This window comes from Bactrocera oleae, chromosome X (assembly GCF_042242935.1).
Source record: "Bactrocera oleae isolate idBacOlea1 chromosome X, idBacOlea1, whole genome shotgun sequence".
Taxonomy (NCBI): domain Eukaryota; kingdom Metazoa; phylum Arthropoda; class Insecta; order Diptera; family Tephritidae; genus Bactrocera; species Bactrocera oleae.
This window is the reverse complement of record NC_091541.1, coordinates 23,795,129-23,808,940: the sequence shown is the minus strand read 5'-3', so window position 1 is coordinate 23,808,940 and position 13,812 is coordinate 23,795,129. Positions and strand designations below refer to the sequence as shown.

The 13,812-nt window shown below is 35.6% G+C and overlaps 1 protein-coding gene across 6 annotated transcripts in view; it reads left to right on the top strand.

Annotated features, from left to right (window-relative positions):
• Positions 1–13,812, top strand: part of Zyx (lipoma-preferred partner zyxin) — a 412,145-nt gene that overhangs the window by 98,248 nt on the left and 300,085 nt on the right. For all 6 annotated transcript variants that reach the window (XM_070112677.1, XM_070112673.1, XM_070112674.1 and 3 more), the window contains exon 4: positions 6,513–6,816. In XM_070112677.1, the coding sequence (XP_069968778.1) occupies positions 6,586–6,816 (231 nt within the window). In that variant the 5' untranslated portion in view covers positions 6,513–6,585. The remainder of the gene's footprint in view (positions 1–6,512; positions 6,817–13,812) is intronic.

Below are 13,812 nucleotides of genomic sequence, written 5' to 3'. Positions count from 1 at the left end.
CATATAGCTGCCATACAAACTAAACGATCGAAAGCAAGTTCTTGTATGGCTAACTTTGTTATTTGGCAAGATATCTTCAAAAAATTTGGCACATTACAGTCCAAGTTAATGCTGCAAGATCCGAATAAAATTTTTAAGTCAGACCACTATAACATATTGCTGTTATACAAACTGAACCATAAAATTATGTTGACGAGGTATTTTTACGAAATATGGCATGGATTATTGCCCAAGGCAACAGTATAATCTAAAAATATTGTTCAGATAAGATTACTATAGCGCATAGCTGTCATACAAGCTCAACGATCGGTGCAACCGAAGTTAACGTTTTTTCTTGTTTAATATACATTTTTGCCACAACTGAAAGTATTTGATCAAATTTTTCAAATTGCGGCAGTGTAAAATGTTCGGTTTCACTTAGCTGATCTTTTATATCGTTTTGGCCGGGACAGTCCCGGATTCCAAGTAAAGCATCCCGGCCGTCCCGGGCTTAGAAATTAAACAAAAAAGAAAATTTTTCAATAACCGGAACAAAATTACAACAATGTAGATGGCCCACCCTGTATGTTCTCTTTCTACATTCAGTTTGAATGTATTAAATTCTGTAGTAGATTTTGGTGCGGACGTTAGCGTTCACTGACAGCTCATTGCATAATTTTGAGAATTTCAAGCATAAATATTTACGAATAAATATTACTTTGTGAAATGTCGAAATGAAAGTGCGTTTTTACCGATAATTTGAAGAAAAAATATCGTTTTTTGAGGTTCACTTATGACGATTCCAACGTTCGTTGCGACAAATGTAATGCAACTTTTTTGATTGCTGGTGGAGGCAAAGATATTGAAAATCATTTGAAGACAAAGAAGCAGAAAGTGGCAGCAAATGCTTCTCTGCAAACTTCAATCATATCAGATTTTTTCATCGGAGAAACCAGATTTGAATCTTTCGACGATGGAAGGCGTGTGAGAATCACAGTTTCAGGTTTTTTATTCAAAAAATCATTTAAAAAACAGAAGTTATCGTCCGACTCAAATTTTTTCAAACTTTTTATTGTAGATCAAACTACTGTGAAATTTTGTTTTCAAGAACAAAAAGTGAAGCGATAATAACCAATGTTTTTGCACCATACGCATTCCTCAAGTCTGATTTACGAAAAGCCCGATTCATTTGTTTGTAGACCGAGGCTTCCAATCGCAAAGCAAGCAAGATGTTTTCTACCGTCATTCGGTCTTTTCTTCCATTATCTAGAGTGAATGTTAACTTGGACTTGTTGAACTTTCACTAGAAAAAGGTGAAACGTCGGATATGATTTTTTCATTGATTAAATCATTCATTAAGTCTTGAAAAATTTTGATTTCACTAATAAATTGATCGCTTACTTTGGTGACAATGCGCCTATTAATTTCGGTCGCGTTGATCGAGAAAGTGAAGAAAATATTTTTTTGCAAAATTAAAGAAATAAAAATCGTACAAAGTTGGTGTAGGTTGTGCAGCGCGTATCGTATATAATGCGATTCGTAACGTATGTAATGCACTTGATGTTGAAATAGAGAGCATTGTTGTTCAGATCTACACACATTTTTACATCCACACCATTCGCACAGAAGCACTAAAGTCAATCTGAAAGATTTATGAGGGCGAAGACGATCAACTGGTTGGTTACTGCAAAACTCGGTCCATTTGCTTGAGAGAAGCTTTGGGAAAAATCATTCGAATGATTTGAAAACGTATTTCGACGACCTTCCTTCACCCCTCAAAAAAGCCAGATGTATCCACCATTTTTTCAGTATTCCACTATCGAAGCTCTGGTTCATTTTTGTTCATAAACAGGTGAAAATATATTTTTACAAGTATTAACTGAAAATTTTCAAAAATCGAGAAATTATTTAATTATTATCTCATTAATTTTAGGCCACGGTTTTCGAAGAAGCAATAAAGAAAATTGAAGGCGATGATATTCCAGCAGTTGCAATTTACAAACACTTGCAACATTTAATGAACAATTTGCAAACACCCAAACAACAGAATCACTAATTATGACTCGAAGCAATTTGAAGTAGAAGCGAAACAATTTCGAAGTAAATATTTCATTTAACACCTCAATTTTTGTTTTCTCTTTTTAAATTGTCTTCAATATGTCAATCAGGTGATTGCTACGAATATCTTGAAGCAGGGACTCAACAATTTGCTCATGTGAAGCTATATGGTTGGGTTCTACTCTATAAACTCGACTGGGAAAAATATTGAGAAAACGTTTATTTTCCTCACAAAAAATTACAGCATTGCACACTACTTCACGTAAGCTGTTCGAATAATTCATTTATATTTCTCAGTATATAGATGACAAACGAATTGATGAATGGTAATCGTTGTGTTCAATGTTTTACTTTTCTGTTGAAGCAAAACATACCATTCGTTGAGCTTTCAGAGATCGTTGAATATGCGCTGATACTACCAGGAACATCGGCACCGGTGGGAAGCATATTTTCCTCCATTAAAAGAACGTGGAAATACGAAAAAACTCGCCTACAAGTCAGCACCGTGAAATCGATTTTATTTGTGAAGACTAATTTAAAATTTTCTTGTTTGGAATTTTTCACTCACTTGAAACTGCACCCCGAGCTTCTTCGAAAAATCAGTCAACAAATGAAATACATCAGACCAAAGACGTCTCAACAATTCCGGAAACACCGACCTTCATCAACTGATATACAAACGATCTAACCAGACAGTGATTGAATCTTTTAATAATTTTTAATATTACTTTGCTTTCTATTTTATCATTTCCATTCTTTTTGAATAAAATTCTGTTGTTCTCTCACCTATTATATGTCGCGATTTTCAGTGCAAATATGGCAAAAATCGATATCTAAACAAACCGTCCCAGATTTTGCCGGAAAGAATATGATCACTTAGGTTAGAACCGAACTTAACCGTACCTTACTTGTGATAGTGTCGAGTGTCAGTGTAGTATAAAGTAGTGTCACAAAAGGTTTACGGTAATGCTAAAAATATGTATAAAGACACTATCTTAGCGGTATATTGGGTTTTTATTTAAATTTTTTGGTTGTTGCTACAATTAGAATTGATTATTGATGATTTGGATGCCAATGAGCTGCTATGCTATGCTATGTAATTTCAATGGAAATATTTGGTCTGACCAACGGTTACGTCAATTATACATTCTTATTCCGAGGTATTGCTGAAATAAGTTTTTAAGCTACTCTTCTGTGGAATTTCCTCCAATCTTATTTGATACACTACTCAATTGTTTTTATTTGTAGGACATATTCTCTTCATTTTATTTTTCAACTTTTGACCTGTAAATGTGCGTGAAAAAATGATTTTAATAAAATTGAATTTTTTTATGAAAAACTTAATATATGATATTGTAGCTGTGAAATAATGTAAGGGCCAAGAAGAATTATTATACTCTCGCAACCTGTTGCTACAGAGATACAGAGATACACTACTCAATTGTTTTTATTTGTAGGACATATTCTCTTCATTTTATTTTTCAACTTTTGACCTGTAAATGTGCGTGAAAAAATGATTTTAATAAAATTGAACTCTTTTATGAAAAACTTAATATATGATATTGTAGCTGTGAAAAAATGTAAGTGCCAAGAAGAATTATTATACTCTCGCAACCTGTTGCTACAGAGTATAATAGTTTTGTTCACCTAACGGTTGTTTGTATCACCTAAAACTAATCGAGTTAGATATAGGGTTATTTATATATAAATGATCAGGATGAACAGACGAGTTGAAATCCGGGTGACTATCTGTCCGTCCGTCCGTCCGTGCAAGCTCTAGTTTGAGTAAAAATTATATATATCTTTATGAAACTTGGTAGACATGTTTCTTGGTACCGTGGGACGGTTGGTATTGCAGATGGGCGTAATCGGACCACTGCCACGCCCACAAAACGCCATTAATCAAAAACAAATAAATTGGCATAACTAAGCTCCGCAATAAGATACAAGACTGTTATTTATTACACAGGATCTCATTAGGGAGAGGCATCTGCAGTTAAAAAAAAGTGGGCGTGGTCCCGCCCCGAATAGGTTTAATGTGCATATCTCCTAAACCGCTAATGATATAATAACAAAATTCACTGAAAGCAAATATTTTTAGAATCTCTACCTACAGTGTGAAAATAGTTGAAATCAGGTGGCAACTCCGCCCACTCCCCATATAACGGTACTGTTAAAAAATACTAAAAGCGCGATAAATCAAGCACTAAACACGCCAGAGACATTAAATTTTATCTCAGGGATGGTATGAGATGACTTTATAGGAACCGCGTTCAAAATTAGTCAGTGGGCGTGCCACAGCCCAATTTTAGGTTTAAACCCTTATCTTGGGATCCGCTTAACCGATTTCAACCAAATTCGGTGCATAATGTTCCTTTCATATTTCTATGTTATAGTGCGAAAATTGGCGAAATCGGACTACAACCACGCCTATTTCCCATATAACACCATTTTCATTTCCATCTGATTCTTTCACTTTGCACTATGCATATCAAGCAACAGTGATTATGTCGGGGTAAAACTTTGCGTGAATAATACGTTTAAACCTTGTGACCAAAAATCTAAATCGAACCAAAACTGTTCAAGCCCCTAAGTACTAAATATGTGGACCCCAGTGCCTATAGTTGACCTTCTACCGAAAATATTAGTCAATCCACAAAGAAATCTCAAACGAGTATACCATTTGACTTTGCGAGAGTATAAAATGTTCGGTTACATCCGAACTTAGCCCTTCCTTACTTGTTTTAATTATATTTTAATCATACCAGATGTAGCTACTTCTGCAACTGACCCTTGTTCCTCGTTTGCTATAAAACCCCCAACAGAGAATATCACAAATCTAGCAAACATACTTGTACTTAAATTAACCTTACATGTGTGTTAATTTAATTATGTCTAAAAAGTAAAACCCCTGTCCATATACAGAAGTAGCAAAGAATCCACACAATAACAGAGTTCCCTATAGTGAATAATGCCAAATCGAGCGTAACCGAACATTTTATGCTATTGCAACTTGCAAGGATCGAAGCCGGATAAATACCTTCAGGTGTTGGGAAAACTTTATATTAAATGTTGCGGAAGACTTCAACATTCATTGTTCGACGAAATCGTGAATGGATTACAATCAAATTTGCATCTTATCGTACATTCATCACCAATATATAAGGAGTAAAGTCAACTAGATTTTTGAAAATTTTGATATTAGTTACATGGGGATAGGGCAAGTTTTCACCCAATTTTATTAATTTTAAGCACAAATATACATTCACTTCCAAAATATTCATTAGAGATATTTTATATGGGTAAATAATATTTATTGGTATTGATATAAATTGATCATCTTTTGATATGAGGTATGGTAAAAATAAATCCATGCATTTTGCACTAAATTGAAGGTGATATTTAGCATAGTTATATTCTAGTGGACTCTGGATGCATAATGACCTCCCAATCAAGCTCTCGGACCACACGTTTAAGATGTATACTGAAACAATACTGAATCGAGCACTCACAAAACTGTCTATAATTTTTTTAGTACGAAATTTTATATTTATAACGGCATATAGCGTAATTTATACAACGCGAGATGCAGACAAATAAAATCCTCCATTGGAAAAATAATTAATTTCTTTTTACTAGATATGGTTTCAAATTCATAGAGATGTGCACAAATACATAATATAATATTTAATTAAACCCTGAATAACTTAAGAGAACACGACTTTACGCGATCTAGTCCCTCAGTTTTTGAGATATCGATATAAAACTTTGAACACGTGCTTTTTTCTCCAAGAAGCCGCTCATATATTGAAATCCCCGATATTGGACCAACATATAGCTGTCATACAAACTAAACGATCTTAATAAAGTTTTTGTATGGAAAACTTTAACAACAGATTAAACCACTATAGCACAGCATATATATACAAACTGAACGATCGAATTCTACTTCTTGTAGGGAAAACTTTTTTATTTGAAAATATATTTTTGTGAACTTTGAACCACTATCGCGTATATTATCTACCTAACAAACTGGAGGCTCCAAATATAGTCTTTGTATGGAAAACTTATTTATTTGAGAAGATATTTTCTTAAAATTTCGCATAGTGTTTCGTAAAAGTCAACGGAACAATTTCCGATAAAATTCTTCAGATCGGACAACTATAGCATATATCTGTCATACAAACCAATCGATCAAAATGAAGTTCTTGTATGGAAACTTTTTAATTTGTGAAGGGTATTCTAGCTTCAGTGCAACCAAAGTAAAGATTGTTTCTTGTTTTTCATAAAAAACGTATTGCTTCCTTAATACTTGAAATTATTTTTATAAGTTTTTTTAAAACAACACTTAATCCGAATAGATGCTGGGACGCCATATCGGCAATAAGCAAATCGGATTTAGTTTCCGTAACAATTGTATTTTTTACAAAAAGAGCGCATGATCCACATTTTATTTTATAATTTTTTCGTTGCAGAGTCGTGAATTTATTTTACGTGATAGATTTTCCAGATCAGTTTGTAATATTAAAACTGAATGCTGAGTGAGAAATGTCAAATTCCAGTGCCACACCAAATTTAAATTCGACTGAGAATGAACGTTTTGTTGATAGGTCTAACGAAGTAAAAAACAATATCGACATGAACAGCGAAAATGATGGAGAAACGCAGAACGAACCCTTGGAAGAAAATAAATATAGTACTTGTGGAATTGACAGTCCAAGAAGAGTTGGACCACTTGTACCACCAAAACCTTTCAAGAAGAAACAAAACTATCCCAAGGTATGTACATATATACATTAATTTTCGAAACGAAGCAGTATTAAAAGTGTGAGAACGAGCGTGGCACCGTTCACCTATAAGTTAAATGTTAGATATAGAACTACTCCAGCGATGGGTAACATCTCATTATATCTGATTCATAAATTCCCATTAGAGCACTATTTCAATATCCCATAAACTTGTTAGCAGTTTTATCACAAATTACAATAGTACAGTATCCCAATAAACTTAAGGAACAAAAAAAATAATACTATTGTATACTAGAGGACCCCGTCCACGCGTTGCTCTGGCTAAGGTATACATAATTTACATACTATTCAATACAGTAAAATTGTATTTATGAATAAAAACAAAATCGTTAATTGCAATGTAAGAATAACCAAACGGATCACTTCCAAAGTTCTAATTTCCTTCGACTTGTTATTAAACACAAATAAACATAAAATATAATGTGTTGATTTTTTTATTTTATTAATTTTATATTCAACTATGAAACAAATAAGTAATTTTCAAAGTTGTTAGTACATAACTTTTGAAATAATGAAAGAGGTTGATCGTTCTCAATTTTTAACAATAATATTTATAGTTTTTAATTATAAACATTTTCATATTCAATTAATTAAGCTCTATTTGTATCGTACGTTCTGACAGTATCATTGGAAAACGTGGCAAGAGGGCCATTTCTCCATTAAATTTTCCCGTCAAAATAGTTGTTACAATAATATTTCTTGTAATCTTTTTGATTATCAAAGTTGTACGTTGCATAATTGAAATAGCTCTGAATAATTTTCAACCAAAGATTATGTGATGTCCTTCCGACTATATCTAAATAATTTACGTTTTCATTCACATTAACAACAGTAGCGTATTATTTAAAATATACGATTCTATGTTATCTCCCCACCAATTTAAAGCCAAATCGGTTAAGCCGTCCATAAGTTATAAATATTGTAGCTAACACTTCATATCGCGCTTCGCGTTGCTCATCAGTTTGACTTGCTCTTATATAAGTTTGTACGTCTGCTTGGTGGCATTTTCAAAAACGAAAATCCTACTGAAAATAAAAAATTACTCCCTTATATTTTCTGTTTAACCATGTATACCAAATTTTAACAACAAACAACTAACTTCTTAGTCTTTAAAACAAAACAAACTTTATCAAAAACTTAATAAAATTATTGTTAGCGCTATGTTAGGTTATGTGTGTCAGATTACCACAGATTACATATTTACATATATATATACATATACATATTTATTATTATTAAATACTTACATTAAAATGAAATCATCACTGTTATTATTAATATTACCGTCAAAGTCGGTACATATAATTGTGGCGAGTAATTTTCAAAAATTAGTACAATAGTGCGATAGAATTTAATTAAGTAACCACATTTCCGATGCTCTTTCAATATAGTCAATGGCTGTGAATGACGATGACAAAAAAAAATAGCCACATCGTTCTAGCCGTTCTTAAGTTATGGTGTGACAACGGGAAACGGGTTTCATTTTTATATATGTAGATACGCAGCACTTGCATTCACACCGTTGTTCCATATTCGGGACTGGAAAGTTTTCTTTGGTTCCGGAATGCGATGGGGTGCTTGAGATCCGATGCGATTGCTCGCAAGCTCAATGCTAGCCTGGACCACATCAGTGTTATTACTACCTTTCAGCCCACTAGAAAAAATATCGGCGTAGCATTTCAGAATACTTTGAATCTTATATCGTTCCGCTTTGTGACCGAAAATAGACTAACGTATAATAAAATTGCTTTTTGCGAATGATGCTGCACTGACTGCCGGTGCCGTCGGTGGGGATTTTATGTAAACTAGCTTTTTGAAACATTCGTCAAAATTTGTTGCGTCGTAACACTCGTCGTAACACTCCTGTCCTCTTTTCGCAATTTCCTCCGTTTGGATGTATGCTGTTGCACGTTGTACAGCGATGCCCTTTCTGTGGCAATGTACATTTGCTAGAGAAATGTCCATTTTGCATTGTTGTGAACTTCATGGCTGGAGCGCTTCGCTGGATTTCTCGATGCTTTAACCCAGCTCTGGCGTAGCGTATAATGACTGCTTCACTTCAGTTTGTATGTACACCTAGCACCGACGAATGTTGCCAGAACTATTTGAGAAAGAAGGCTAAACAGCAAAAAAATTACTAAAAAAGGCTAAATCAAGGGATAACAAGAAAAAACGTTAACTTCGGTTGCACTGAAGCTATAATACCCTACACAGATACAAAGGTTCCTTACAATAACTTGATTTAGATCTAATTTCGTGAATCGGTAATAAAAAATAAGCATTTTTTCCATGCAGGCACTTTATTCCGATCGTTCAGTTTATATGATAGCTATACAAGTATGACATAATGATCCGATCTAAACAATTTCTTCGGAGATTATATTCTTGCCTTAGAAAATAACTCATGCCAAATTTTGTGAAGATAGGTCGTCAAATGAAAGAGTTTTCCATACAAGCACTTGATTCCGATAGTTCAGTTTGTATGGCAGCTATATGCTATAGTTATCCGGTCTATACAACTTCTTCGGAGATTCCATGGTTGCCTTAAATAATAATCCGTGCCAAATTTCGTGAAGATACCTCGTCAAATGAAAGAGTTTTCCATACGAGGACTTTACTCCGATCGTTCACTATTGCTTTAAATAATATTCTATGCCTACAAATTACATTGTTACCTTAGAAAATAACTCATGCCAAATTTCGTGAAGATACATCGTCGAATAAAAAAGTTTCCCATACAAGGACTTGCTCCCGATTGTTCAGTTTGTATGGCAGCTTTATGCTATAGTGGTCCGATATCGGCCGTTCCGACAAATGAGCAGCTTCTTAGTGAGAAAAGGACAGGTACAAAATTTCAGATCGATAGCTTAAAAACTGAGGGACTAGTTTGCATATATACAGACTTACGGACGGACATGGCTAAATCAACTCAGCTCATCATCCTGATCATTTATATATACATTTTATAGGGTCTCCGACGTTTCCTTCTGGGTGTTACAAACTTCGTGGCAAACTTAATATATCGTGTTCAGGGTATAAAAAGGTCAAAACAAAGTTCCAAATACTAGCAAAAATATTTTCGCCTAGTGCATTTTTGAATTCTTGAATCTCTGCCTCAAACTCTATTGTTGAGTTTACGTTAACCCACTGGTAATATGTAACTGCAATTCTATGGCAGTTATTTCGTCAGTCTTAAATTTACATTTTTCATGTCCCAAATATTCGAAAATATCTTGCTTAACAGTATTTAATGCATTATCAATAGAAAAAATTTTATATATCAAAAAAAATAGATTTAATGAGGATTTCAATAGGGTGGACAGACTGTCACCCGGATTTGAACTCACCTCGTCATCCTGGTCATTTATATATATAACTCCATAATTATTTCGATTAGTTTTAGGTGATACAAACAACCGTTAGATGAACAAAACTATTGTACTATCTAGCAATATGTTGAGAGTATAAAAAGGGGCTTGGCAGGGCAGGCCGGATACAGCTAGTTTTAAATAAATAAAAGAAAACAACTATTTTATTGTACTTTTAAAATATTTGTTATGCCCCTTACATTTATTTTAACTAGTATACAAGCTATATTTTTATTATCAGTTTTACTGTTCCTTTATTCGGTAGCGACGGTGTTGTCGACTACCCACGAACTATTTAAATAATAGTTATTTTTTTATTATAACTACTTTTACTTTAAGTAGTTTGAATATTTATGTGTGTTGAGTGGTAGCGACGGTGTTGTCGACTACCCACGAACTATTTAAATAATATTCCGTTTATGCGATAGCGACGGTGTTGTCGACTACCACGGAATTATGTTATTTTAAATAAACACAAGTTGAGTTCCGTTCTAAAACTGTTTTATTAAAATTTCATTTCTCTTATTTATAACCTACTATTACTATCGTCGCTACTGCCATCGACGCTGCTTTCCTAAATTTCTGCTGACGCCTAAGCTTGTGTAAGGTATTGCGTTACATCCGCCGGTCACACGGCCGGTGGCTACTGCAAGGTGTTGAATTGCGGCTGTCGTTCATTCAGAAATCCAGACTGCATAGGTTGCAATTTTGGCAGTGATTTTGGGGGCTGTCACAGTTGTGGATTGGCTTGTAAGCTGCTCTATCCTGGCTTCGAATTCTTTTCTTTGAACTTGCAGAGCGGCACTAACGGCCGCATATATAATACCTTGCAACTGCTGTTCATTCATATCTTGCCCGCGTTTGATTCGTTAGTTTAAGTCGACAGTTACACAGTCATACAGTTACAGTCAATACAAATACTACTAAAGAGTCGATATATGGCGGATATGAAAAGGGGTTTCACTTACATAATTATATTGAGATTTTCTTTCTTCTACATTGATTGTGATCTTCTTTGTTCCTCCTTGGTTGCAATCTTCCTTCTTGCACGTTGCTTGTAATCTTTCTTCCACGTTGGAATGGCAATTTGCGGACTAATAATTCAGTACTTTTCTCGTAACGACGAATTTCATGTACCGGGACAATAACACGAGCCTTCACGTTGGGCGCCAGTTATATTTTTATTATCAGTTTTACTGTTCCTTTATTCGGTAGCGACGGTGTTGTCGACTACCCACGAACTATTTAAATAATATTCCGTTTATGCGATAGCGACGGTGTTGTCGACTACCACGGAATTATGTTATTTTAAATAAACACAAGTTGAGTTCCGTTCTAAAACTGTTTTATTAAAATTTCATTTCTCTTATTTATAACCTACTATTACTATCGCCGCTACTGCCATTGACGCTGCTTTCCTAAATTTCTGCTGACGCCTAAGCTTGTGTAAGGTATTGCGTTACATCCGCCGGTCACACGGCCGGTGGCTACTGCAAGGTGTTGAATTGCGGTTGTCGGTCATTCAGAAATCCAGACTGTATAGGTTGCAATTTTGGCAGTTCAAGAGACTGAGTTAGTTAACTATTGTTAACTTACACACTATTTATTTCAGTATTTACTTACATACTATTTCAGTCTTACTTACTTATCAGACTTGGAGCCGTTGGAGAAGGGGCGCGGTGAGCTTTTTCACGGATGGATCGAGGCTAGGAGGGAAGGTTGGAGGGGGGGTTTTCTGCAAGGAGCTCTCCGTCAGTCTTAGCTTCAGGCTACCGGATCACTGTAGTGTTTTTCAGGCGCAAGTGGCTGCTATCAAGGCGGCGGTAGAAGTACTGCTGCGTAGTGCAGCCTCGTTTGTAGAAGTGAGCATTCACTCTGATAGTATGGCAGCAATACTAGCTTTGAGCGCGCGTACCGTGCAATCAATGCTAGTCAAGGAGTGTCTGTCCTCTTTAGAGATAGCGTCTGGCTATTTCAACATCAGGCTCGTTTGGGTGCCTGGTCACAGCGGAATCGCTGGAAACTCCAAAGCCGATAAGCTAGCCAGGGGGGGGCACCTTTGCCCCGCTCACATCAGAATGGGATCGGGTTGGATCTCCGTTAGCGTCTTGCGCTCTAACTTTGGATCAATGGACCTCGCGTGCACTCAGCAGACGCTGGTCGACGACTAGGTCCTGTGCGACCGCGAGATCCTTCAGGCCAAGGGTGGATCGCAGGAGGTCGGGGGAACTTCTCGCCCTGAGCAAAGTGTATCTCGCCGCTGTTGTATTAGTTCTCACTGGACACTGTCCAATGGGCACTCACGCGGTACGGCTTGGTGTACTACCCGATGCTAGTTGCCAAAGTTGTATGGAGGAGGGCGAGGTGGAATCATCCCAGCACTTTCTCCTCCAATGTCCGGCATTCGCTAGGCTGTGATTGAAATATCTCGGAAATCACACGTTTGGCGGACCTGAATACTTATCCGAAATGGATATTGGCCATCTTAACAAGTTAGTAGTCTGCACAAGACGTCTTGTCGACTTGTAAGGGTCTTTTGATCCGGATTATAGGAGTTTGTAGGTATCACAACGGACTGGCGTCTTAAGCTGTCCAAGTGGGATCCCTTCTGGGATCGACCTCCTAACCTAACCTATCCTACTTATTATTCAGTATTTGTTATACAATTGACATTTATACCATGTAAAGTAAATAATGTGTAGAATAGACATGTCTATTCGTGGCAAAATTACTATACCCTGTTCAGGGTATAATTAAAAAACAAAACTGAGGTATCGCTATGTCAAAATAATTATTCCGACTAGTGTATACCATAAAATAGTTTAAATAAATGTAAATTGTAAAGTAAATAATGTGTAGAATAGACGTGTTATGTCTATGTTGAAGTTTGTAACACCCAGAAGGAAACGTCGGAGACCATACAAAGTACCTATATATATAAATGATCACCGTGACGAGCTGAGTTGATTTAGCCATGTCCATCTGTCTGCCCTTCCTTCTGTCCATCTGTATATACACGAACTTGTCCCTCAGTTTTTAAGATAGCGATCTGAAATTTTGCATCTGTCCTTTTCTAACAAAGAAGCTGCTCATTTGTCGGATTGGCCGATATCGCACCACTATAGCATATAGCTGCCATACAAACTGAACAATCGGAATCAAGTGTTTGTATGGAAAACTCTTTCATTCGTTTATTATTATTTAAGGCATTAATATAATCTCCGAAGAAATTGTATAGATCGGACGACTATAGCATATAGCTGCCATATTAACTGAACGATCGGAGTAAAGTGCTTGCATGGAAATTTTTTTTAATTTGACGAGGCATCTTCACGAAATTAGGCACGAGTTATTGCTTAAGGCAACAAATTATTCTCCACAGAAATTGGTTAGATCAGATCACTATCATATAGCTGCCATACAAATTGAACGTTCGGAATCAAGTTCTTATAAGGGGCCTTTGTATTTGTGTCGAAGCAACCGAAGTTAACGTTTTTTATTTTTTTTTTAAGAAAAAACCCAAAAAAACTATTGGTTTTAATTCAATGAAGAATCTTTAAATTCTAACCTGGTGGTGAGGGAAAAGTAATGACTTGCGT